We start from the raw sequence: 25,462 nt of genomic DNA, 5'->3' as shown, positions 1-25,462 counted from the left end.
GGTCACCTTCCACTTCCACGTCTTGCTCTTGTGTCCTTGTTTCAGCCTTGGATTCTGGGGCAACCAAATGAAGTCTCTCCCCACTAAGGAGCTGATAGGGATGTTATGGCTGGGGCTAGGCTACAAGGGATGCCTCCTTCCCATCGCTGGTTCTTTGCAACCCACTCTGCCTGGGCTTGTCTGGACAACAAGCAATTATGCCACTTGGAATGGGAGGCAGGGTGACATGTGGGAAGGGACAGTGTGTAATAGCAGATATGATATCCAGAGGGAGGAATTGTTCTGAAGCTGATGGACTGGACCAATGCCCACAGAGGCTTGGAGGGAGCTTGAGCTACAAGAAAAAAGGCAGTGGGTCTCCAGATTCCTGTAGCCATGCTGCACTTGCTGTTCAGGTGGGCTCTGCCCTGGGCCATGCTCCTGCTACTACTAGGTTCCCAGCTCCTGGTGACTCACAGCTGGATTTCCCAAGAGGAGAAAGACAGTTATGAACAAAGGGACATAGAACTTCATTTCCCTGCCACTGTGGAGTATGCCTTGCACATATTCAACCTACAGAGCAAGGACTCAATGGCCTACAAGCTGGTGCGCATCCTTAATTCCTGGAAGGAACAGGTAGGTGACCACATCTTCCTGCCTGATGACCTGAACTTGCTATAAAGTCAGGGTTGTGGGAGGAGGGGTCTTATCGTGGTATCTTGTTCACCGTCTGAAGTTCATAAAATAGGGAAAGCACAACCTGTCCAGTTAATTTCAGTTTTATAAAATAAAAATGTGGAAATTTAAATACCTCAGACAAAATCTACTCTCATGTAAGGTATATTTTTAATCTCCATCATTTTATAACATTACTGATGAATGACTCAAAATACAAACTATGAGGTGATAAAGATCCTGAGTAAGGAAAAGACCCACAGAAAACATAAGCTGAGGAAATATTCTAAGGAACGAGTACAAGGAGATAATTAGAAAACAGAGAGCAGACACCGAGAGAGAGGGAGGGAGAAGGGCCTGAATATCAGGGAAATAAGGATTCTCCTTCATCCAGAGCAGCCCCTGTGACTTTGGGACCTCTTCTCTGGGCTCCCCACTGTGGTCTCTACCTATGGTGACAGATGCTGTTCTACACTCTTCCCAGACCATGGTTCTCAATCCTAGAGCATTGATTGTCCTTGTAAAGGAGTGTCTGCCGAATGAGCCAGGAAGGCTGTTTTCACACGGCCTGCATCAGGATCATGTACGGTCTTGGGTGGGTTGGGGGGTAGGGTGTAGGTATGATTGTGTCATTGAGTGTGTGTGTGTATATGTGAAAGTGTGAGTTGAGGGGTGTGTGTCGCTTTGTGTGTCTCTGTGTGTACATGTGGATGTGAGTGAGTGTGTGTTAGTGGGTAGTAAGGTTGTGTTAGTATGTGTGCAAGTGTGTTGGTGTGTGTGTGTGAAAGTGTGTGAATGTGTGTCTGTGAGTGTGTGTGCGTGTGTGCACGTGTTGGGGCCTGACACATTCCTTTCTCTCCCTCTGGACCTCTGCCCTGAGACCCTGAAGGAAAGATAATGGGAGCTCCACCTTGCCTCTGTGAACATTGCTGGGCCAGGTCCTGGCTGGTTCTACTGCCTGAGCTTTCTCAGAGCTCTGCTCTGAGCTCCTAGATCTGCACTCACAGATCTGCTCTGGGCTCCTGAGAGCTGCACTCACATTAAGTTAGGGTGTGGGGAGTATAGAGTGGAATGAGGAAGATAGAGTGGAGAAGAGTATAGAAAATTCCAGCTGTACTTTGTAATAGGACAAGAGGTATCTGGAAACCATAGTTGGTGTGTGTGTGTGTGTGTGTGTGTGTGTGTGTGTGTGTGTGTGTATGCTCAGCAGAACATGTGAGTGTTCCAGCAACACTGTAGGACATTTTCCTGTTCTTGGGCAGGTGAAAGGTGTGCCAATAGTGTCATAAATGACTCTCCTACTCTGGGGCTAACATTATTCAGCAAACAGTTGCAGAGCCAACACCCTCCCAGGCAATTGGCACCTGTCTCCTGAGAGTGCTGTTGTAGCTTCAGAAGCATGCTGGAAGTCAGGCTGGGTCTCCCTGGGGTATTTGGGGACATCATGCTGTGGGGTGAAATGTATAAATGGTGTGTGACTCAGCCGACATCTATCCCTGGCCTCAACAACATCCTCAGTCCTCTTTGCTCTGAATTCCCCAAGCTTGGCTTTACCCCCAACAAGCTGACCCAGGCCTGGAGATAGCTCCCTAGTGGAGGAGTGATTGGGGCTCTCCCTACATTGCATGGATCTACATTAGTAGCTCCTCACAGGAGAACCGAGAAGCACATTGCCATTGTAATGTCTCCATGTACCACAGATAGAAGACATCCTGACATTCTCCATGGAGATAAAGCTTCGCAGAACTGAATGTGAGAAATTTGATGACGACATTGACAACTGTCCCTTTCAAGAAAGCCCAGAGCTGAACAATGTAAGACACACAGCAGATCCCTCAGGCCACACAGCTGAGGATGCAGCTTGGGACAGATGGGGAGATGGGGCAGATGACAGTGGCATTCCTAGTAACACAGATGAGTGAGGGAACTGCAGGCCCTGCCATGTCCACTGCTGGCACTGCAGCAGGAGCACAGCTGGGCCAGCCAGCCCCAAGGTCCACTTGTATGCTCCTGGCCAATCTGGGAACCAACTCTGCCCACTCACTGTATTCCAGCTGCCTGTGCCCTGGGCCTCACTGATATCAGATTGCTCCTGGTCATGAGGATCCAAGTCTTCTGGATAGAAGAGACAGGATGTCTCTTCTCTGAACTTTACCCACCTCCCTTCCTGACCTCCAGGAATAGGGGCATGTTAGGGTAGCCTACAGCATCTTTGCCTCACTGACTATTTTGAAGTCCCCCTTGGCCCTGTCAACAGTGTGAAGGAATGGGGCTTAAGGAAGGACCCACTGCCCTTTCTCCTATGCCCTGACCTGGGTCCCAGTGAACTACCAGCAACTAGTACAAGGAAAACGGTCAATGTGAACCCCAGCTCTGGGGCAATCCCACCTTGACCAGAGGCTCCTCTGAAATAGCACCCACTGGTAAAGAGTACCCCAATGCTGCACTAGGGGCACGGGTCACACTGGGTTAGTTTGAGTGTGCCCCTGGAGACCACAGACCAAGGTAAGGAGTATGACACATGTGCCCCTAAGGTCAGGACAGGTCCTAGGTCCAAAACTGGAAGGCCTTGGATGGCGGTACATCAAAGGACCACAGCCTGCATCCATAGCTGTTCACCTCGGGATGGGTGGTTGGGATGTGTCTTGTGTTTAAAGCTGGAGCCACTGCTTTCCAGTGTTCTTCACCCACCCTCCATTCTTGTGCTTGTTCCCTCAGACCATCACTTGCTTCTTCACCATCAGCACTGAGCCCTGGAGAACCAAGTTTGTACTCCGGAACAAGACCTGCTTGGAAGACTTCCTTTGATTGAAGCCATGCCCCACCTGGCCTCTAGCTGTTCCTCTTCTGGACACGAGCATTTCTCTGTAGGAAGCAAAACAGGTTGTTCTCTTGCAAGTGTCTGGGTCTCACTTCCAGGCATTGTGGAAATTCCTCATTGTCCAATTTTTTCATGTAGAATAGATCATTAAACATCTGCATTTCAAGAAGCTTGGTGTGGCATGGTTCCAGAGAGCTGCACAGGTGAAGGACTGATCCCAGCAAGGCTGTAGGGTGGGCCCAGGGAAGTGGGTTCTCTTTCCTCTTGGACTTCTGGAGCCAGATTCAGGTGGCACAGTCTGAAATTACAAGGTACTTCTGAGCTGCTGTCTTAGGGTTCATGAGGGATCACTTTTGTCCCCAAAGTTCCAATGACCATGACTTGGCAGAGAACCCAAATTGCAGGGTGGACCAAGACAGACCCTCAGACATTCATGACATATGAGTACCCTGTCTTCAGTTGTTTGCTAACACCTATATCCTGGTCCACACAGCTGTAAGGATATGGGAGGGTCAGTATCCTCACCCACTGAGTGATCCAGCCACCACCAGTAGCAGCAGCAGCCAGTCTTGAAGCCTCAAAAATGTTCCATTAGGGCCTCCCCAACTTTTCACAAGAAGGCTGCATTTTCATGGACACTTAGCACTTGAGAGGTACTGTTCTCCCAGATGCCATGAGACTCAGCCTGAATCTCCTAAAAGAGGATTGGTAAGCTTTTTCTGTAAGTAGAGTGTAACTGTTTTGGCCTCTGTGGGCCATATGGCCTTGTTCTCAGCTCCCCGACTTTGCTTTGAGAGTTCCACAATGTAAACACAAACATGAGTGCTGTGTTCCAACAAGACTATTTACACAAGTAAGCAACTTCTCCATTTGGTCTTGGAGCTGTGGCTTCCGTCCCCAACTAGCTGTCCCTCTAATGCTCATGCAGCTCGACCACCCAGTACTTGACACTTTCCTCCACTGAAAGATCCTATGCTCCCCTAAATTCTGCTCAGGGCTTTCTCTGTACAAGTGGCACTGCATCTTCAGAGTAGCCACACCTCAGTGGGGGGAGGTAGGCCTAAGGACAGCACTCCACCCCCACATACAGCTGCAGTAGGAAAAGGCCTAGAATTCCAGCACCACAGAGGCAAGTCAGAGGCATGTTCCACGGGGTTCTCATATAGTCGAGCAAGACCGTGACCCATAACAATAGCCATGTTGACTATCCCTCCCTTCCCTTCTGTGTGTCTCTTGTGATCATCTCCCAAACAAACCACCTGTACCTTCCAGTCCACATTGTAGGGTCATCCTGGGGACTCGTGGTAGACATGTAGTATTAGATATCTTCAGGGCTCATTCTTTCTGGAGACCTGGAATGTATGCTCCCCCAGGCAGAACCACGAGGAAAGCCTGACAGTGGGCGCCCTCACTGCCAGATGAACATCACTTGGAGTGGACTCAGCTGTGTTCTCCCCTTCTCCCTGTGTTCTTCTCCTCTCTCTTCTACCCTCCTGTCTGGTCTCAGACTTCAGAACACTTTTCTTGAAGACCTTCCAACCAACCAACCTCCTGTCTACTCCCACACTGAACTGTTCTGAGTCATGCCTCAATCTGCAGAAGGAAGATTAAGGGGTCTCTTTACCCACTTTGTTTGCATTGTATTTCCCACAGTCACAGCACTAATTCTACTCAAGTCCCATCAGGAAGCTCAAGGAGACAGTTTCTTGTGTGCTCAGAGCCCGCAAAGCAGGCATCAAGTCATAGCTCCTGGCAAGGACTCACTAAATCCTGCCTCACACCACACCTGTGGGGCTTTCTTAATAGTACTGGCCCACACCCAGAGACTCTGGCCCCAAGGCTTGACAGGGAGTCCATGCTCCAGTGATCCAACTTTGTAACAGATGTAGGATGATGATAATGTGCTGTGGGGAAGTATTTCCTCTCTTACCCTATCCACCTCTACCTGGCTCGAGGGGTCATGTGCCCTTCTCCTTTCAGAGTAGGTTTGTTGAATAAGCATAAGCTGTCTTCCTGGGGTCAGGGAAGGGAAGAACTCTTGAGTATCCAGGAAAGGGGACCCAGGCCACATCTGTGGAGTGAACTTGAGAAGGCACTGGGAATGGGCTGCCTGGAGCCATCCTCCCTCAGTGAGCAGGGCTGGCAGGTAAAGCCAGATGTCTGCAGCCTTCAAGGTCCTGGTTGAAGGATGAGTGTGGCCATGGCAGAAGCCTTGTTCAGGCTCACAATATTCCTCGTGCATGAGCACACCCTCTCTCCCTAGGAATCAGGCCAGGGAGAGAGAACACAGGTGGAATTCATCCATGGAAGATGAGGACAGGTTCAGGTTTAGAGGGGCCCAGGCCCCCATGCTCTGGCTGACCCTCTCTGCCCTAGGCAGTGGGTGACAAAGGCCATTTCCTGGTGTGAGGCCACTGAGAACCCTGGGGACCATATAGCACTGGCCAACTAGGAGGGATTCCCCTTGGTCTCCACGGAGCCCCAAGACCCCCCCCCCTGGGGGCCCTGGCCTAGAATTAAAAGAGCCATCCCAGCTCTGCCAAAAGCCAGTGTTGCAATCTTGGCCCTGCCCTTAGCCATCTACACTCCAGTTGCTCACATGCCACACAAGGATAACGACTTCCACGCTTTCTCCAAAGTCCGCCATTTGGGATACTACTCAGGGTTATGGCGTAGAAGTGCTGTGTTTCCTGGAATATTCTCCCTAGTTAAGAGTCACTCTGACTACTTGCTTCTTTCCTTATCTCTGCTCAGGTCCATGTGGGCCTTGCACATTGATTGGTCCATAGTGTCTGACCCTCGGTCCCAGGCTTGGGGACAAGAGTTAAAGTGGGCCATAGAGCTGCCACTGAGATGACAGTAAAGTGCAGATTCCAGGAGTTGTTTTCATCACTGTGATTATCAGTGACCCTGAATGTGGACCTGGGGAGGACAGAGTGATGGAGAGGATGGGCATACAGGCCTTGTCCAAAGGTGAACTACAACCTTAGCTGCAGGCCCAGCTCCTGGTACTGAAGGATTCTGTCCATCTCCCATCCAGCCCACCCACCTAGGTCACCTCTAATGCTCACTCCTCACCAACACCTGGTGCCCACTAGTGCCACATGGGTGCAGTTCCCAGTGCTCATCCTGAACCCATTATCCTCACAGATCCACATAGGCATGGAGGGTCCAAGTCACTTTTCTCTCCATGTGAGACAAGGAGATAAACTCTTCCCCCACCTCAAGTGTAGACATCTATAGCCCCCTGAAAAGTCCTGTATTTTGAGCCAACTCCTTCCCACATATCATTAGTCAGAGGACAACTACAAGAACAGTCTTATGTCAGCATTCTTATGTTGTGGTACGTGGTTGTTTCAAGTTCCACAGCCTCTAGAGTTGTACAGTTGCAGTGAGGTGATGCTAAGAGGAATCCTCCAACAAGGAGCTCCAGTACTCATGAACCTGCATCCCAGTAACACCACAGGGGTGGTCCTTCACCACCACAGCTGGTACTGTTACAGGCAAAGAGGCATCAGCACATGAAGTTGGAAGATTCTATCACCTGTCTCAGAGCTGATACCAAGAAGGTTAAACATTATAAAGGAAGCAGCAGAGTTGAAAGACGAGTGAACCTGTCTACTTCCACAGTGTCTATAAACCCCTCTACGCAATACAGAATGTGGATTTTTTTTTTGACAAAATGAGCTGATAGTCATGAGATGATAGGATTGCAAATGTCACAGACATGACAGCATTCTGGCAAAAAAAAAATCTAATGATTGGGATTAATCACATACCCTTGTAATAACATTTTTATTAGTAGTAGTAAAAAGTATATTAGTAAATTATCTTTGAAATAAATTGACAACAAAAGAACTGGTAAAATAAATGGGCAACACATTAGTTTGTAAGTCCATTTTACATTTAGTTCATAGTATAAATCACGAAAGAATAAAACACAACTAAAATATTTTGCTATTTAAGTTAATTCATAATCTTCAATAAATATGTTAATCATTTTTATTTTTTATTTTTTAAATTTAATTTTATTTCTTTTTCAGGTTTCTAAAATTCATTGTTTATGCACCACACCCAGTGCTCCATGCAATACATGCCCTCCGTAATAACCACCACTAGGCTCACCCAATCCCCCACCTTGCTCCCCTCCAAAACCTTTAGTTTGTTTCTCAGAGTCCACAGTCTCTCATGGTTTGACTCCCCCTCTGATTTCACTTTTTAAACAGAGGATGTAATACATTTTAAAACTTGTCAATTAGAGCTACTGTAGTATAACAAGAGATAAATGCATTTATTAGAAGCCATAAATAATAGGGAAATAAGAATATAATATTAAATGTAGTAGAAAAGTAAGATTATTGACAAAACAACAAAATTGTAAAATAAAAAAAGTGGGTTATGAACTAAGCCTAATGTTGGGTGAAAAGGGATTATTAGAAGCAGGCAGATATTTAGCAGGAACTATCAGTAAACAAAGAGAGACAGAGAAAATATATAAAATATTAATAATAAAAAACAGCAGACCCATAGGTGTTCAGAACAAAGATTAATGTGCATATAAAAAGGCTATAAGAAGGCAAAAGGATTTTAGACTTAACACCAAAGCATGATTCATAAAAGGGAGATGTGATCATTCTTGTCAAAATTAAAAAATGTTTGCTCAATGAGATCCCATGTGACCAGGATGAAAAATCAAACTATTGAGTGGAAGAAAATATTTGCAAACCACACTTCCAGCAGATAACTAGTATCTATAATATATAAAAACTCTCAAAACTCAATAGTTAAAAAATCTAACTAGAAATAGGGCAAAAGATATGAACAGACATTTCACCAACAAAATATAAGATGGAAAATACACACATGAAAATATATTCAACATATCTAAGCAACAAAGAAATACAAATTAAATACAATGAGATAGAATCATCCAAAGTGGTAATGTAAGAAAACCCTGAATTCAGCTCCTTCACAGACACAATTTCATCTACAATTGCACTAAGAATAAAAAATATCTATGAATTAACCAAAGAGGTAAAAGACCTGTACTCTGAAAACAATAAAAACACTGATGAAAAAAACTGAAGATGGCACAAACAAATGGAAAGATTTTCCATGTGCACGGACTGGAAGCATTAATATTGTTAAAATGTCCATATTACCCAAAGGCAATCTACAGATTAAATGCAATCCTTATTGAAATACCAGTATGTTTCACAGAGCTAGGACAAATAATACTAAAATATGGCATGACAAAACATCCCCAATAACCAAAACAATTTTGAGAAAGAACAAAGCTAGAGGTTTAACAATCCCTGATTTTAAGATACTACAAAGTGGCAATGATCAAAACAATATGAGTATTGGCACAAAAACAGACGCATTGATCAACGGAGCAGGAATAGGGAGCGCAGATATAAATTCACACATACACGGTCAATTACACTATGACAAAGGTGGCAAGAATATGCAATGGGGAAAATACAGTCTCTTTAATAAATGGTGCTGGAAAACTGGACAGAATATACACAAAACAATGAAATTGTTTTCCACTTTCTATACCACCTTCTATACCATACACAAAAGAAGTACAAAGGTACTAAATTCCTAAATGTGAGACCTAAAACCATAAAACTCTTAGATAAAACATGGGCAGTAAATTCTTGGACACTGGCCTTTGCAATATTTTGCTAGTTATGTCTCCTCAGCCAAGGGGAAGAAAAGCAAAAATAAACTATTGGGATTACACCAAAAAAAACCCAGCTCTTACACGATGAAGAAAACCATGAACAAAAATGAAAAGTCTACTGGGTTGGAGAAGATATTTGCAAATATATCTCATAAAGTGTTAATATTTAAGATATATAATAACTTATACAAATTAACACCAAAAAAATCTGAAAAAAAATTCAGAATACTTGAATAGATATTTTTTCCAAAGAAGATAGACAGATGGCAAACAGACACATGAAGAGATGCCCAACACCACTAGTCATCAGGGAAAAGCAAATGAAAGCCACAATGAACAATCATCTTACACCTGTCAGAATGTATAATATCAAAACAATCAAGAAAACTAAAAGGCAGCCTACATAATGGGAGAAGATATTTGCAAATGGCATATCTGAAAAAGGGTTAGTATCCAAAATTTATAAAGTAATTTTCAAACTCCACATCCAAAAACCAAATATTCCAGTTAGGAAATGGGCAGAAGACATGAATAGACACTTTTCCAAAGAAGACATCCTGATGGCTTACAGGCACATGAAAGGACGCTCAACATCACTCAGCATCAGCAAAATACAAGTCAAAACCATGAGACACCACCTGTCAGAGTGGCTAAAATAAACAGCAAGGAAATATAACAGATTGTTAGTGAGGATGAGGAGAAAGGAGAACCCTCTTGCACTGTTGGTAGGAAGGCAAACTGGTGAAGTCATTCTGAAAAACAGTATGGAGGTTCCTCAAAAAGTTAAAAATAGAACTACCCTATGATCCAGCAATTGCACAGCTAGGTGTTTACTCAAAGCATACAAAAATACAGATTTGAAGGGGTACATGCACCTTTTTTACAGTAGCATTATCAATATTAGCCAAACTATGGAAAAAGCCCAAATATCTGACTAATGAATGGTTGAAGGAAAGGTGGAATGTATATGCAATGGAATATTATTCAGCCATCAAAAAGAATGAAATCTTGCCATGTGCAATGACATGGATGGAGCTAGTGTATTATGTTAAGCAAAATAAGTCAGTCAGAGAAAGACAAATACCATATGACTTCACTCATATGTGGAATTTAAGAAAAAAACAGGTGAACATATGGGAGGGGGAAAAAAGAAAAAAAAAGAGAGAGAGAAACAAACCATAAGATATTCTTAAAGATAGAGAACAGGGGCACCTGGATGCCTTAGTTGGCTAAGCGATGAGCACTTGATTTTGGCTCAGGTCATGATTTCAGGGTTGTCAGATCCAGCACCCCTGTTAGGCTATCTGCTCAACATGGAGCCTGCTTAGATTCTCTCTCTCTTCGACCTCCCTATCTCTCCAAAACACATACATACACGAAAACATAATAAATAAATAATAAAGAATATACTGAGGGTTGATGAAGGGAGGTGGGTGGGAGATGGGTTAGATGGTGATGGGTTTTAAGGAGGGCACTTGTTATGAGCACTGGGTGTTGTACGTAAGTGATGAATCACTGAATTGTACTCCTGAAACCAATACTGCATTGTATATTAACTAGCTAGAATTTAAATAAAAATTTAAAAAGAAAAAAATATAAAAAACAAGAAGACAAGAGATAACAAGTATTGGTAAAGATGTAAAGAAAAGGGAACCATAGTGCTCTATTGGTGGGAAATTGGTATGGCCATTGTGAGAAACAGTATAGAGGTTCCTCAAAATATTAAAAATTGAAATACCCAAGTTGTAATTACACTATTTGGTATTTACTCCCCAAAATGGAAACACTAATTCAAAAGGATATATGGACCCCTATGTTTGTTACAGCATTATTTACAATAGCCAAGATGTAGGAAGCAACCCAAGTGCCCACCAATAGATGAATGGATAAAAACGATATATATATAGATAGATAGGTTTATCTATCTATCTATCTATCTATCTATCATCTATCTATCTATATACATGATGGAATAGTACCCAGTTATAAAAAAGGATGAGATATTTGCCACTTGTGACAGCATGGATGAATCTAAAGGGTATTATACTAAGGGAAATAAGTCAGAGAAAGACAAATACGGGAAATAAGTCAGAGAAAGACAAATCTGCTTTCATTTGTATGTGGAATTTTAAAAGCAAAACAAATTTAAAAGTAAACAAACAACAGAAACAAACCCACAGATACAAAGAACAAACTGATGGTTTCCAGAGGTATGAGAAAAATGGGTGAAAGGAGTGAGAGATGCAGTCTTCCAGTTATTGAAATAACAAGTCAGGGAGATAAAAAGTACAGTGCAAAGAATATAGTCAATAATACTGTACTATCACTGAATGATGACAGATTTTAGCTACATTTGTGATGAACATAACATAATATATGGGCTTGTCAATGCACTACAGTTTACATCTGAAATAAATGTAACATTGTGTGTCAACTATACATTTTTTAAAGATTTTATTTATTTATTTGACAGACAGAGATCACAAGTAAGTATAGAGACAGGCAGAGAGAGGGGGGGAAGAACGCTCCCCGCTGAGCAGGGAGCCCGATGTGGGACTTGATCCTGGGACTCCAAGATCATGACCTGAGCTGAAGGCAGAGGCTTAATCCACTGAGCCACCCAGGCACCCCACAACTATACATTTTTAATAGAAAAAAAAACCAGGAGATATCAGTATACACTCATCAGAGTGACTAGAAAAAAATTGTGACAATACCAAATATTTGTAAGAATACACAAAAACTAAACCATTCATACATTGCAGATGGGAGCATAAAATGGTACAGCCACTCTAGAAAACAGTTTGACAATGTCTTCTAAAATTCAACAGGCAATTGCATCCTTGGGCATTGAGCTCACAGAGATGAAAACTTACATTCACACAAAAACCTGTATAGGAGTGTTTATAGCAGCTGTGTGTGTATGTTTATGATAGTCAAAAACTGGTTATCAGCCAGAAACCCTTCAACAGATGATGGTTTAAACAAATTATAGTACAGACAAACTGAGGGATACTATTCAGGAATAAAAGTAACAAAATATTGATATACACAACAACTTGGGCAAATCTTCAGGGAGGTATGTGGACTGAAAAAAGTTAAATCACAAAGGTTACATACTACTTGATTCCATTTATATGTTTTGAAATGACAAAAATTTTAGAAATATAGGAGAAATGGGTGGTTGCCGGGAACAAGAATGGGAATTGGAAATGGTGTTGAGTAGCCTGGGGAGACTGGTACAGTTATAAAAAGACAACATGAGAGGTCCTTTTAAGGTTGGAACTAGTGGTGGGTACATGAAACTACATGGGTGATAAAATTGTATGTAACCCGACACACATAGACAAGCACATACAAAGACACACACACAGACACATGCACACATCAGTGCGGATATAACTGGGAAATCTGAACAAAGTAGGTGGATTGTATTAATGTCAATATACTGGTTGTGATATTTTACTATAGTTTTAGAGTATGTAACATTGGAGAAAATGGGAAAAGTGTTCATGGGATTTTTTTTTTACTATTAATTGCAACTGCATGTGAACTACAGTTATCTCAGTAAAAATTAAATAAAAACTTGATAGTAGGTTTAAACTAATCCATTTGAAATCTGTGGCAGGGCCAGACTCCATGCATGCCACATGGTCCCTCTTCTGGGAACACTGGAAGGCAGTCTCCCAGACTCCTATGCAGTTGAGTTGGAACTAGGTGACGGAGTTCTAGCCAATGACAATGTGAGTAGGGTCATGTCAACTCTGGTCCAAGGTGGTTACGAGCAAGATTACTTCTCTAAGCATGGTCTCTCTCTCTTCTACCTGTACAAATGAAAAGAAAGAATTTCAAGATAGGAGTTGTCAAAAGAACTCACATCACATGCCCAAGGAGGCAGCAGTGGGAAAGAAATGCCAATAGAAGCTGGCTGACTTGTGTTGGATTTACAAGGGTCAAAATCAAATTTTGTTGTGTTAAGTAACTGAGATTCAGAGGCCTGTTTCTTACTGCAGCAGCATCTATCCTACCCTGATTAATAGAAAAATCTTACCTGAATCAGAAAATTTTTTCAGAAAAGTACAGATTTGTCATATGTACTCATGAAAAACAGAGAACCTTTAAGTTAATTTAACTTGACAGTCTGTGATTCCTCCTGCATCTCTGACATAAAATAAAACTACACAGACAATGATCTCAGCACATTGCACCAACTTTTTAAGGAACATATAATTCCTGTCTTACACATATTTCCCCAGATGTTACAAGTGGGGATAATGCTCCCAAAATTGTTCTATGAAATTGGTATATCTTACTTTCAAAACTTGGCAAAAACTATGAGAACAAAACATGAAACTTAATCTCCCACATGAACATAAATACTCAAATGCCCAGTACATTCCAGGAATGGGACTGCTGTGCAGGGGGAAAAAAAGGCCAACACTTTATGACTCAGTCTAGAGCTTATTTCATGCTATAAAAATAGTATGGTAGGAGTGCCTGGGTGGCTCAGTGGGTTAAAGCCTCTCCCTTCAGCTCAGGTCATGATCCGGGGGTCCTGGGATCGAGCTCCACATTGGGATCTCTGCTCAGCAAGGAGCCTGCTTCCCCTCCTCTCTTTTTGCCTGTCTCTGCCTACTTGTGATCTCTATCTGTCAAATAAATAAACTAAACCTTAAAAAAATAGTATGGTAAAGCAAATAATAAAATAATAAAGGAGACAATCATCTTTATCTTAATAGATATAGAAATTTTAAAAAAGCATTTGATAAAATGCACCTAAATCAGAAAAAAAAAATCTTGCTGGTCAATTAATAAATAGAAATAGCTTAACTTGGGAAAAAACTGCCATTGAAGTGAAGGATAAAATAGCATTGCCTGCTCACAGTTAATATTCAACACTTGTTATTAAGATATGAACAGAACCATGAATACAGCTGGCCCTTGAACAACTCAGGAGTTAGGAGTGCCAACCCCCAACACAGTGAAAAATCCATGTATAACTTTTGTCTTCTCCAGGACATAATTATTGATAGCTTACTATTGACCAGAAGATTTCCTGATGGCGTAAATAGTCCATTAACACATATTTTGTATGTTACATGTATTATATACGGTATTCTTACAACAGAGTAAACTAGATTAAAAGAAATTATTAAGAAAATCATAAAGTAGAAAAATACATGTACAGTATTGTACTATATTTATCCCCAAAAATGTGCATATAAGTCAACCCAAGAAGTTCAAACCCATGCTGTGTAAGGGTCAACTGTAAATGGTATAAGCATTTAAAAGGAAGAGATAAAAACAAAGATATCTGAAGAGAATTTCACTCTCAAAAACAAAAACAAACAAACCAACTTGTGGCAACTGGTTCAAATGAGAGGACCCAGCAGTGTTGCTAAGAGAAGATCAAACTAGGAACATGAATATTTGTTAAGACATTTGAAAAAAACAGATATAAAATGTAATAGAATTAAAATAGGGTATCATTCAAAGTGGTAGAAAGAAAAACAAAACACCACGAGTTACCAGTGAATAATTTATTAACTCAATATAACTTGAAAGAACACAGCAATGTATTACTAAAGACTGTAGGAGGACACTTGAGAAACGTGTGTGTGCACACATGCATGTGGACCTCATTGTAATGCTTGGAAAGAGTCCCATTACTTAATAAAGAAACTCGATTTCCCATTTATGACCAATGTCATGCAATTTCAATAAAAACTCTGAAAAATCGTCTCCTGAAGTGAGACAAACTTGTTCTACAGTTCTATAAGGAAGTAAAGACTTAAAAATTAGCTGAATTAAAAACAAAACAAAACAGCTGAGCTTTCTTTTTTAAAAAAAATATTTATTTATTTATTTTGGAGAGCAAGAGAAAAAGAGAGTCCACAAGCAGGAAGAAGGACAGAGGGAGAGGGAGAGAAGAAGACTCCACACTGAGCATGAAGCCCTACGCAGGGCTCGATCTCACAACCCTGAGATCATGACCAGAGCCAAAACCAAGAGTTGGATGCTTAACCAACTTAGCCACCCAGGTACCCTTAGCTGAGCTATTTCTAAAAAAAGAACACGTACGTGGGACTTTCATTGTTATATGGCAAAGCATTTTATTAAGGAGTTGAATAGAAAGAAATAACCCAAACAGAATCAGATCCAAGCAAATTTCGGAAAGTGTTATATGGTTAAGCAGGTAAAGTGGTGTTGATTATATATGTATATTTCTGGTATTATTTAAACTTTAAATTGTACTTAGAAAGAAAACCATGGGAATCGTTATTGCTATGATGCAGAAATTATCCCAGTGAAGTCATTAAGGGAACAAACATTTTTGAAGGATGTCAGAGAAAGGGAGTTTGGAAACATGTGTAATGTCTTTGATAAAAGTTTCCAGAGTAAATGAAGCAAGATGGGATTGGGAGGGAGACAAACCATAAGTGACTCTTAATCTCACAAAACAAACTGAGGGTTGCTGGGGGAGGGGGGTTGGGGGGGGTGGGGTTATTATGGACATTGGGGTTATTATGGACATTGGGGTTATTATATGGACATGTGCTATGGTGAGTGCAGTGAAGTGTGTAAACCTGGTGATTCACAGACCTGTACCCTTGGGGAAAAAATATATGTTTATAAAAAATAAAATTAAAAAAAAAAAGTTTCCAGTTGCCATTACGGACAGACCTGGGAAGCAAGGTAAAGACTAAATGGGTGCGTTTGTCCATGCATGCCCATTTTTGCCTGCTAGGTCATCACGGGTAGTATTCATCAGGTGCCTTAAACCATGCCTCCTAAGGAAGAAAAGAAGGAAGAGGAAAACTTCAGAACTTTTGGAAACCCATAAAACAATTGTAAAACCCATAAAACAATGTAAAACAATTCCCTTTTCTTTTCCCTGGTGAATGTAGCTCAGGGAAGGCTGGAGTCATGGTCATTGTTGCAGGGTAGTACCTAAACCCTGGGAACTCCTGAGACAGGCCTGGCTTTGGAGCCATCTCTGGGCTCCCACTGGTGATCTTCTCAAGTCACCATCTGACTCAACGCTGTGCTCTTGGACTTTTTCCTGAAAAGCTCCAAGGATCAGGCTAGGCTCACAGGCCTTGACCTAAATCGCATAGCTGTGAACTTTACACCAAGAAGGGCATAAGACCATTGGGTGGCCTTGCTTTACCCTGGAATAGCCTTTGGGGACAGACACCCTATCCAATAGAACCCTGGATTAAAGCGAGACAGTTTTGGATGCAGGGGCAGCTCTTCACCCATCTACTGCCCCCAAAGTTTCTAGGCTAAAACAAGGCATACACAGGGAGGGAATCAGCTGTCTTTGTGCCCTGGGCCAGATGAGTTATCAGACCAGAAAAAAGGCACGAGAATCATCAAGGACACAAGAAGAAGCTAAATCACTCTGTCTGAAGCCTACAGAATAAGGAGAGGAAGATCCAGAGGAACCCTAGTCCAGGAAGGAAGCTGCTGGCCTACCCAGGGACACTGAGGATGCTTAGAGCCTATGCACCTCTGGTCTGCTCAGGGCCAGGGAATGAGGGCTCTGAGTAAAGACTTCAGTGAGGAACCCCATCAGAGTAGCCTTTTCTGCTTTCCCAGGATGTGCCAACCAAGATTCTTAGGGAAGATTGGCTCAGCCACTCACTGAGCTCCCTGTGTTCTATGTAGGCCCGTTCTGGAACTCAGTGAATTCAAGTCACATACACAACATTTGGTAATGTCCTAAATGCAAAAAGGGGTAAGTGTCAACATTGCCCACATACTTTTCAGGACTTATAGCCTAGCTCCTGGTCCATGAGAAATTCCATATTTAAATTCTGAAATGGAGGCATGATACACATCAGCCTTAATGTTGCTGCTTTCCCTTTCATCGGATGTAATTAACATCTGCACTAGCCTCTGCCAGCCCTCGCTTCCAGGATCACTGAGCACTCAGCCTGGGCTTTCAGCAGAAGCACTAGGCAGCATTAGGCAGCTCAAGGACTGACCCCAGGAAGGCAGACCCAGGAGTGGGTGCTCTCATGGAGGGCATCATTCCAGCACAAGACAGGGTCTCTTGGAACATTGCTCTGCTTCTTCTTTTCCTCCCCCTGTACCTTGCTCAACAATCTTTCCTGCATTTCCTTCTCAATCTTACCCACTTTGCTTTCTGTCTCTCAACTTTGTCCTCTTTCCATTTTTTTTTCCTTTTTTTCTTCTCATGGTGATTTCTTCCCTAATAGAGAGGCATTTAAAACATATTAGAAAATATTTATTTTGCTACCTTAATAAGTTTTGTGTGTATATATGCAGCAGCTTAATGATCTGTCCACAAAGTCTTTGATTCTGTTCCTCTCAAGTGGTGGACCCTGTTTCCTTCCCCAGTTTGTGTTGGCTAGATTCAGTGACTTGCCTCTAAGTAATAAAAAAAGAAGTAGAAGTGACAATCCACAAATTCAGGAACTGGCTCATAAAAGGCAACAAGTCCTCCTGCTTTCCTTTGGCCCTTGCTCTTTTTGGAATCACTTGCTTTGGGCTGAGCCAGCTGCAGTGTGGAGCAGATCTATAGAAAGGCCTACATGTGTTCCTAAAACAACTGGTGAGGAAATGTGACCTCCAGCCAATAGTCATGGGGGTGAACCTTGTCGAAGTGGACCATCACTCCAGTCAATCCTTCAGGTGACAACAACCCCAGCTATTATCTCAACCACAGTGTCATAAAACCCTGGGCAAGATGTACCAGCTAAGTCACACTTGACTTTCTGACCCTCAGACACTGAAAGATAATTAAGGTTGATTTAACCAAGAAAAAGAATGTGTGTGTGTGTGTGTGTGTGTGTGTGTGTGTATGTGTGTGTGTGTGTAAAATCAGGTGATAGATAGACAAACAGGTAGACAGACACACAGCCATGATTGAAACCGATAGCCAAAGCTCACCTCTTCCACCAGTTATAAAAGCTACTTCTTTGGAGCCCACACCAATGACTCTTTTCCCTTGGGTGTTCCCTCACTTGCCTGATGTCCTTTGCACAGTCCTGTGCCTCGTGCTGTCCCGCCCCCTCCCCATGTTGACTTGAGATCTGAGGACATCTTGATTCTGATTCTCCCATCCTTCATCCAGCTAGAGAGAGGATCTCCCATGACTCGAAAGTCAAACTGAAATATCAGTGTGTCCTTTTCTTGTGTCTAGTACAGTAACAATCAAGCTCTTTGTGTGCTAAGAAAAAGAATTTTTATTAACCATTTTGTAATATGATGGTCAACGAGTCTTGTGGGATGAGGGCAGGAAAGATAGAGACAGGCAGCCTTGGTTGCATTGTGAGCCTTTTAAATCCTGGTATCATCTGACCAGCACAAAGCCCTTGCAGCTACAGTCCCCACACCACACATACACCTTAGCTCAGTCTAGGAAAAATCACTCCAGACCAGATTTCAAATTCTTCCCTGGGATATTGTGTGTTTCTATCTCAGTAATGAGATGGTGGACAGAACCACTTCTGTGTCCTTGATGCTTTTTGTCACAATTCTATCCTGCAGAAGGGTTCTAGGTTGTGACATCTTACCAGGAAAGAGGTGATACTCACTGACCATTTTGAAATCAATTTCCTAGAAATGCTTCACCTTAAAAAGAGAACAATGTTTCAATGACCAAAAATGGGTATTAGTATGGACATATCCTAGGACAGGCAAAATATGCAGCCCTGAAGGCAGGAAGTTTGCCTGAACTTGATGCTTGATTGAAAATGGTCCTGAATCAGGCAAGGACACTTGACTGGGGGGGGGGGTGGCATGGAGCAGTGCAGTGCTGAGGGGACATTAATGAGTGAGACAGCACACAGTCTCCTCACCGCATGCATGCCTGAGCATGGAGATGCCTACAAGCAATAATCTGAAGAAGATACTATTTGAGAATGTACACTTGCCTGAGTAAAAGTCAGAGCTCACACCATGTCCAGCCATGTCTTTTTGTCCATGGGCATCTGCCAGAGCAACAGCATAGCTCTGTGCCTTGACCTCAAAGGCCCTGGGACAGACTTTAGTCCCAAGCTTCACCACCAGGGAGATGGAAATGCCTCCAGGACCACTGATGGTCAACATACAGTGACAGCATCCAGAACCCTGGGCATGCTCGGAGGGCAAGCTTGATCTGAACATGAATCTCCAACACCATGAGTTGGTAGGGTCACCCTCCATTCCCTGGAACCACCTGAAAGCCAAGCTTGCTGGCAACCATTCCTAGGACTGATTAATAAGCCTGCAGCCGGGAGGCATGTGGGACATGAGAACAAATTAGCTGTGTTGGTTATCAAATGGTCGGCACAAATACACCACGATATGCTCTGTGGCCTCTTCCCCACCTGCCAAGGCAATGTTAGACACTTCCTTCAGCTTTCCCAGAAAGTCAGGGCCAGGACACAGCCTGGGCACAGTAAATACAGGACTGAACACAAAGTAGCAGTGAAGTGGAGAACAGCAGCCCAGGCTTCTCCCACACGGAACAAAGGAAGGAGGAAGGGGGCTGGAGCTGGGATGGAGGGCTGTCCAGTGACACACACAGGGACCTACCACAGCTTCCTTCAGTCCCTGCCCTGTGTGGGAGCCTCAGCACGACTTACCCACATTCCTGAAGAAAATAATACCTCCATGACAGGGAAACATATATGACAGCATAAATGTGTAGCATCACTTTGAAGGGGGAAAAGTAGCACCAAGTGACCCATACCAAGGCTAGAGGGGTTTCCAGGATGGCTGGACAGGTACAGAGCATTTCTGGAAAGCAGAGTGATTGAAATTGGGACTTATTGAAAGATAAAGCAATTCCTTAGGGTCTGAAGAAGCCAATGTAGCTTCTGGAGAAGCCAATCATAAATATAAGAATTAAAAACAATTTTTAAGAACAATTATGTTGGACATTTACACAATGTAAATTTAAAATTCTTGAGAAATGAAACAATATAGAAGCAATTTAATAGCTGGGAACTTTGCTTACAAAGAAGGAATAATGAAGTGTAAAAATAAATACATAGACTAGAAATACACAATATAACACTTATCACAATAGCTGAAAATAGAAAAATAATGAATTAATCAATTCTCAAACATTCATTAAATGTGAGACTGAGTTTTTAGTGGCACCATTCCTAGGAGGACACCAGCTCTGAGGGCCTCTGTGCAGTGAGGACAGCCTGTCAGCTTCAAAGCAGCCTTCTCTCTGCCTATAGGGCCATCTGGTCCTACACCTGCACCAGGCATGGATTTCCAACCCTTTCCCTGATCCAGTGTGGCCCCCACAAACCATCCTCAGACCCAGCTCACACCCTTCCATTTGAGTGACTTCTGGTGATTCAACCCCTCACATCCAGGGACTCACTCTGAAGTATGCTTCCCAACATGTGGTCCAGACACCAAGACTATCAGCATCCCCTGGGATGAGGTGAAGCAACTGGAAACAGGCAAACTTGCCAGGCCTGCGAGACTGACTGGGTCAGAGTCCTGGCTGAGGGAAAGGCCCAGGGCTCTGGGTGTCCACAGGCCTTTCAGGGCATTCTGGTCTCCCTAAGTGCACAAGTAGCAGCATACAAATACTGAAGCCTTTCACAGGCACAGAGCTGAAGACTTGTTTGGAAAGATGTGCTCCTTAGTCCTTCGAGAGCCCCATCTGCTGCTCCACATGGACATGGTGAGGGTCCCTTTCTAGAACCCAGACTCTGCACACAGGAAATTGTGTCCACTGAGCCTTGAGGACCTTCACCACGAGATGGCACTGATGCTCACCCAGTGGTCACAGCTCAGCCATCCCTGGCAGTTCACTGGCTTTGCTCTGTTTCTGCTTCTCCCTCATTCCACCCTGTCTCTTCTAGAGCAAATTCTAGAGCAAAGGGATCTATAGACCCACTGTGTGTCAAGGGTCACCCCTGCTGCAACACCTTTGGAGAGCTTGTGCTTACATCATCCTGCCAGGCCCCAGACTGAGCAAGTGGCAACACATCCAGGGGCTGAGGAGTGCAAAAGGAGATGCAGTGAGCTCAGCTGGAAGCTCCTGGCTCCAAGACCCTGAATTTCCCTTGCCTGGCATCACCCCAAGGGCCAGTGAGCCTTCTCTGCTCCACTACTCAAGGGGGACTGGGGAGCTGAGAGGGACAGAGACACTTGGACTCATCAAGACTTCAATGCTCCCTCTTTCCAAAGATACCAGTTTTCTCTGTGTAGCTTACCTCTGTCTCCCCCCAACTTGGCTCTCATTCACTCATCCTTTTTGGCTATGTCCTTATCTCCGTGGTCCTCACCCTACTGCTCTGCCATGGGGTCACCTTCCACTTCCACGTCTTGCTCTTGTTTCCTTATTTCAGCCTCGGATTCTGGGGCAACCAAATGAAGTCTCTCCCCACTGAGGAGCTGAAAGGGATGTTATGGCTGGGGCTCAGCTACAGGGGACGCCTCCCTCCCATTGCTGGTTCTTTCCAACTCACCCTGCCTGGGCTTGTTGGACAGGAAGCAATTATGCCACTTGGAATGGGAGGCAGGGTGACATGTGGGAAGGGACAGTGTGTAATAGCAGATATGATATCCAGAGGGAGGAATTGTTCTGAAGCTGATGGACTGGACCAATGCCCACAGAGGCTTGGAGGGAGCTTGAGCTACAAGAAAAAAGGCAGTGGGTCTCCAGATTCCTGTAGCCATGCTGCACTTGCTGTTCAGGTGGGCTCTGCCCCGGGCCATGCTCCTGCTACTGCTAGGTTCCCAGCTCCTGGTGACTCCTGGGTCAAGATCTGAAGAGGAAGCAGAGAATAAATACCAAAATGCCATGCGAAGCTATTTCCTTGGTGCAGTGGAGTATGCCTTACATATATTCAACTTGCAAAGCAATGACACGAGGGCCTACAGGCTGGTGCGCATCCTGAATTCCAGGAGGGAGCTGGTAGGTACCACGTCCTAACCTGATGATCTGCATGTGTTATGAAGTCAAGATCAGGAGCAGGAGTCCTATCTAGTTATCTTGTTCTGCAGTCCGTAAAATAGAGCAAAAATGCAAACTGTGCAGTTAGTTTCAGTTTTATGAAAGAATTTAAAAATTTAAATACCCACATCCATGTCTACTGCATGTAAGATGTTCCAATTTTCATCATTTTATGAAGTTAGTTATTAATGACCAAAATACAGACTATGAGGCAATTAATATCTTCAATGAGGAAAAGAAAAGACAGAAAGGAGGAGGAGGAGGAGGAAATAGATTGAGAAAATGTCAGAGGAGATGGATTGAGGAAATATTCTAGCAAAACAAATGCAAACAGAAACAGAGACAAAATGCTGAGAGAGAGGGAGGGAGATGGCTTTGGGGATCAGGGCAATAAGGATTCTCCCTCATCCAGAGCAGCAGCTGTGACTTCAAGGCCTCTTCTCTGGGCTCTTCCCTGAGGAGGGAGGATGCTACCTACAGGGAATGATGCTATTCTACATTCTTCCCAGACCATGGTTCTCAATCCTAGAGCATTGTCCTTGTAGTGGATCATCTGCAGAATGCAGCCAGGACAGCTGTTTGCCTGTGGGCTACATCAGGAGCATGTACAGTCATGTGTGTGTATGTGTGTCAGGTGTAGGTGTGCGTGTGAGTGTTTTATTGAGTGTGTATATGGGTAAGTATGAGTTTTTGAATGATTGAGTATTCCTTTGTGTATCTGTGTGTGTAGGTGTGGGTGAGAGTAGCATGAGTATGTCACTGAGTATGTGTAGTATGTGTGCAAGCATGTGTGTGTGTGTGCCTGCACACATGTTAGGATCCCAGGCATTCCTCTCTCCCTCTGGGCTTGTCTGTATATAAGTGTGGGTGTCAGAAGTTCAAAGTGTGTGTGTGTGTGTGTGTGTGTGTGTGTCCATGTATGACTGTGTGTCACTGAGTGTAAAAGTAGGAGTGTGTCTGTGTCTCTGCAACTGTGTGTGTGCATGTACACAGGTGCTGGGGGCCCAGGGCATTCCTCTGTCCATCTGGACCTCTGCCCTGAGAGCCTGAGGAAAGGGAGGTGGGAACTCCACCCTGCACAGAACTCCAGCTGTGAACACTGCTGGGTCAGGTCCCATCTGGTTCTGCTACCTGAGCTCTCTCAGTCTGAACCTCTGCTCTGGGCTTCCTAGATCTGTACTCACAGATGTGTTCCAGGCTCCCTAGATCTACACTCACACTGAGTTAGGGTCTGGGAAGTAATGGAGAGTGGAGTGGGAGATATGGAATGGAATGAATTGGTTGGAGAAGAGTGCAGAAGGAATACAGAAAACTCCAGCTTTACTTTGTAATAGGACAAGAGATATCTGGAAGCCATAGTTGTGGGGTGCGGTGAGGGTCATGTGCAAAAGTGGGCACTTGTGGTCTCACGTGAGTGTTCACTGCACTGCAGGCAAATATCCTATTGTCAGGCAAGTGAAAGTGGTGACGATGCAGCTGTAGAAGTCTCCCACTCTGGAGCTGAAATTACTGAGCAGACTCTTGCAGAGCTAATACCCTCCCAGGCATTTAGCACCTGACCCCTGGGAGTGTTGTAGCTTCAGAAACATGCTGGAAGTCAGGCTGGCTCTCCCTGTAGAATTTGGGGGCATGGGGCTGTAGGGTGTGATGTATGAATGGTGTGTGACCAGGCCTGCATCTAGCCTGAGTTTCACAGAAAACTCAGTTCCCTTTAATTGAATTCCCCATGCTTGGCTTTACCCCCAGCAAGCTGACCCAGGTCCAGAGGCAGTGTTTGGGGCTATCCCCACATTACATAGTTCTACACTGGCAGCTGCACAAGGGAACCAGGAGGCAGATTCTCACATTAATGTCAATGTCTATTGCAGTCATTGGAAAAGAACACAATGGCGTTCTCCATGGAGCTGCAGCTTAGAAGAACAAGATGTGGAAAATTTGATGACGACATTGACAACTGTCCCTTTCAAGAAAGTTCAGGGCAGAACAATGTAAGACGTGCAGTAGGTCCTTCGGGTCACACAACTGAGGATGCAGTTTTGGGCAGAGGGGAAAGTAGGGCAGATGACAGAGCCATTCCTAGGGATGTAGAAAATAGAAATGCAGGCACTGCTATCCCTACCACTGGTGTTGCAGTAGGAGCCCAGCTGGACAGCCCATCCTTGAAGTCTTCTTGTAGCCCCCCCTGGCCAATCTGGGAACCACCTTTGCCCACTCACCCATTCCATTTGCTAAGCCCTTGAGCCACAGTGATGACAGATTTCTCCTGGCCACAAGGGTACATGTCTCCTGGGAAATCCATAGGATGTCCCTTCTCTTGTCTTTTTTGACATGCCTTCCCTACAGAATTCAGGAGGAGAATATTGAGACAGGCAACATGGCCTTTGCCACCCTGGTTTTCTCAGGTTCCCCTGAGAAAAGAGCCCATGGTGTGGAAATTGAGGAGGGGACCACGGCCCTCCTTCTCAGGCCCTGACAAGATTCCATGGACTATGAGCTGATGGTCCAGGAAGAATGGTCAAGGTGAACCCCAGCTCTGGGACCAAGCCACCTAGGGGGGAGTCCTTTAAAGAGCACACCTGGGAGAAACTACCACAATGCTATTCTAGGGCCATGGGTCACATGGGTTCAACCTAATTGCTTTATGGAGACCACAGGCCTAAGGATGAGAATGAAACAGGGGCCCTTGAGGTCAGGACAAAGTCCTGAGTTCAGAGCAAGCTGGGCTTAGGTGGGACTGTGGCTGAAGACCACAGCCTGCATTCCCAGCTGCTCACCCCAGTATGGGTGTTTGGGATGTGTGCTATGTTTAAAGCAGGAGTCACTGCTTCCAACCATTCTCCACCCACCTTGCGTCCCTGTGCTTACCCTCAGATCATCACCTGCTTCTTCATTATCAGCACTGAGCCCTGGAATACAGAGTTCGAACTCTGGAACAAGACCTGCTTGGAGGGGCACCTGCATGGCTCAGTTGGCTAACCATCTGCCTCAGTCTCTGGTCATGATCCCAGGGTCCTGGGATCAAGCCCTATGTTGGGCTCCCTGATGAGCAGGGAGTCTGCTTCTCCCTCTCTTTCTGCCTGCTGCTCCCCCTGCCTGTCCTCTCTCTGTGTCAAAAAAAAAAAAAAAAAAAAAAAAAAAACCACGTAAAAAATATAAGAAAGACCTGCTTGGATGGCACCCACTGATGAGATATCAACACACCTGGCTCTGGCTGTTCTTCTGAACACCAGTGATGTCCTGTAGGTATCCCTTCAGTGGCTGAGCAGCTCCAAGGTATGTTCTCTTTATTTGCAAATATTTGGTGTCTCGTCTGGACATTGTGAAAATTCTTCCTACTCCTTTTCTTCATGTAAAAAAG

At 44.0% G+C, this 25,462-nt stretch overlaps 1 protein-coding gene across 2 annotated transcripts; it reads left to right on the top strand.

Moving 5' to 3' along the window:
* The first annotated feature begins 261 nt into the window (after positions 1-261).
* Positions 262-25,127, top strand: LOC116868762 (cystatin-9-like). Of its 2 annotated transcripts, XM_032859408.1 has the most exons (4): positions 268-447; positions 21,898-22,065; positions 23,973-24,092; positions 24,976-25,127. In XM_032859408.1, the coding sequence occupies exons 1-4, from the start codon at positions 376-378 to the stop codon at positions 25,078-25,080; spliced, it is 465 nt and encodes a 154-aa protein (XP_032715299.1). In that variant the 5' UTR covers positions 268-375; the 3' UTR covers positions 25,081-25,127. The 2 variants fall into 2 exon arrangements, with proteins under 2 accessions (XP_032715300.1, XP_032715299.1); XM_032859409.1 differs by lacking the exons at positions 21,898-22,065; positions 23,973-24,092; positions 24,976-25,127 and adding exons at positions 2,355-2,468; positions 3,373-3,644 and having other exon boundaries at positions 262-615.
* Positions 25,128-25,462: the final 335 nt, after the last annotated feature.

Source organism: Lontra canadensis, unplaced genomic scaffold, assembly GCF_010015895.1.
Source record: "Lontra canadensis isolate GAN:19392208 unplaced genomic scaffold, GSC_riverotter_1.0 scaffold16, whole genome shotgun sequence".
Classification (NCBI taxonomy): Eukaryota; Metazoa; Chordata; class Mammalia; order Carnivora; family Mustelidae; genus Lontra; species Lontra canadensis.
The sequence above is the reverse complement of the archived record's forward strand: the minus strand, read 5'-3'. Positions and strand labels throughout refer to the sequence as shown.

Excerpts from the sequence above, each read along its gene's own strand:
- LOC116868762 (XM_032859408.1), top strand. The coding sequence starts at position 376 with ATGCTGCACTTGCTGTTCAGGTGGGCTCTGCCCTGGGCCATGCTCCTG. Across the intron at positions 448-21,897 it reads TACTAGGTTCCCAGCTCCTG|GTGACTCCTGGGTCAAGATC; the intron begins GTGACTCACAGC and ends TCCCAGCTCCTG. Across the intron at positions 22,066-23,972 it reads TGAATTCCAGGAGGGAGCTG|TCATTGGAAAAGAACACAAT; the intron begins GTAGGTACCACG and ends TGTCTATTGCAG.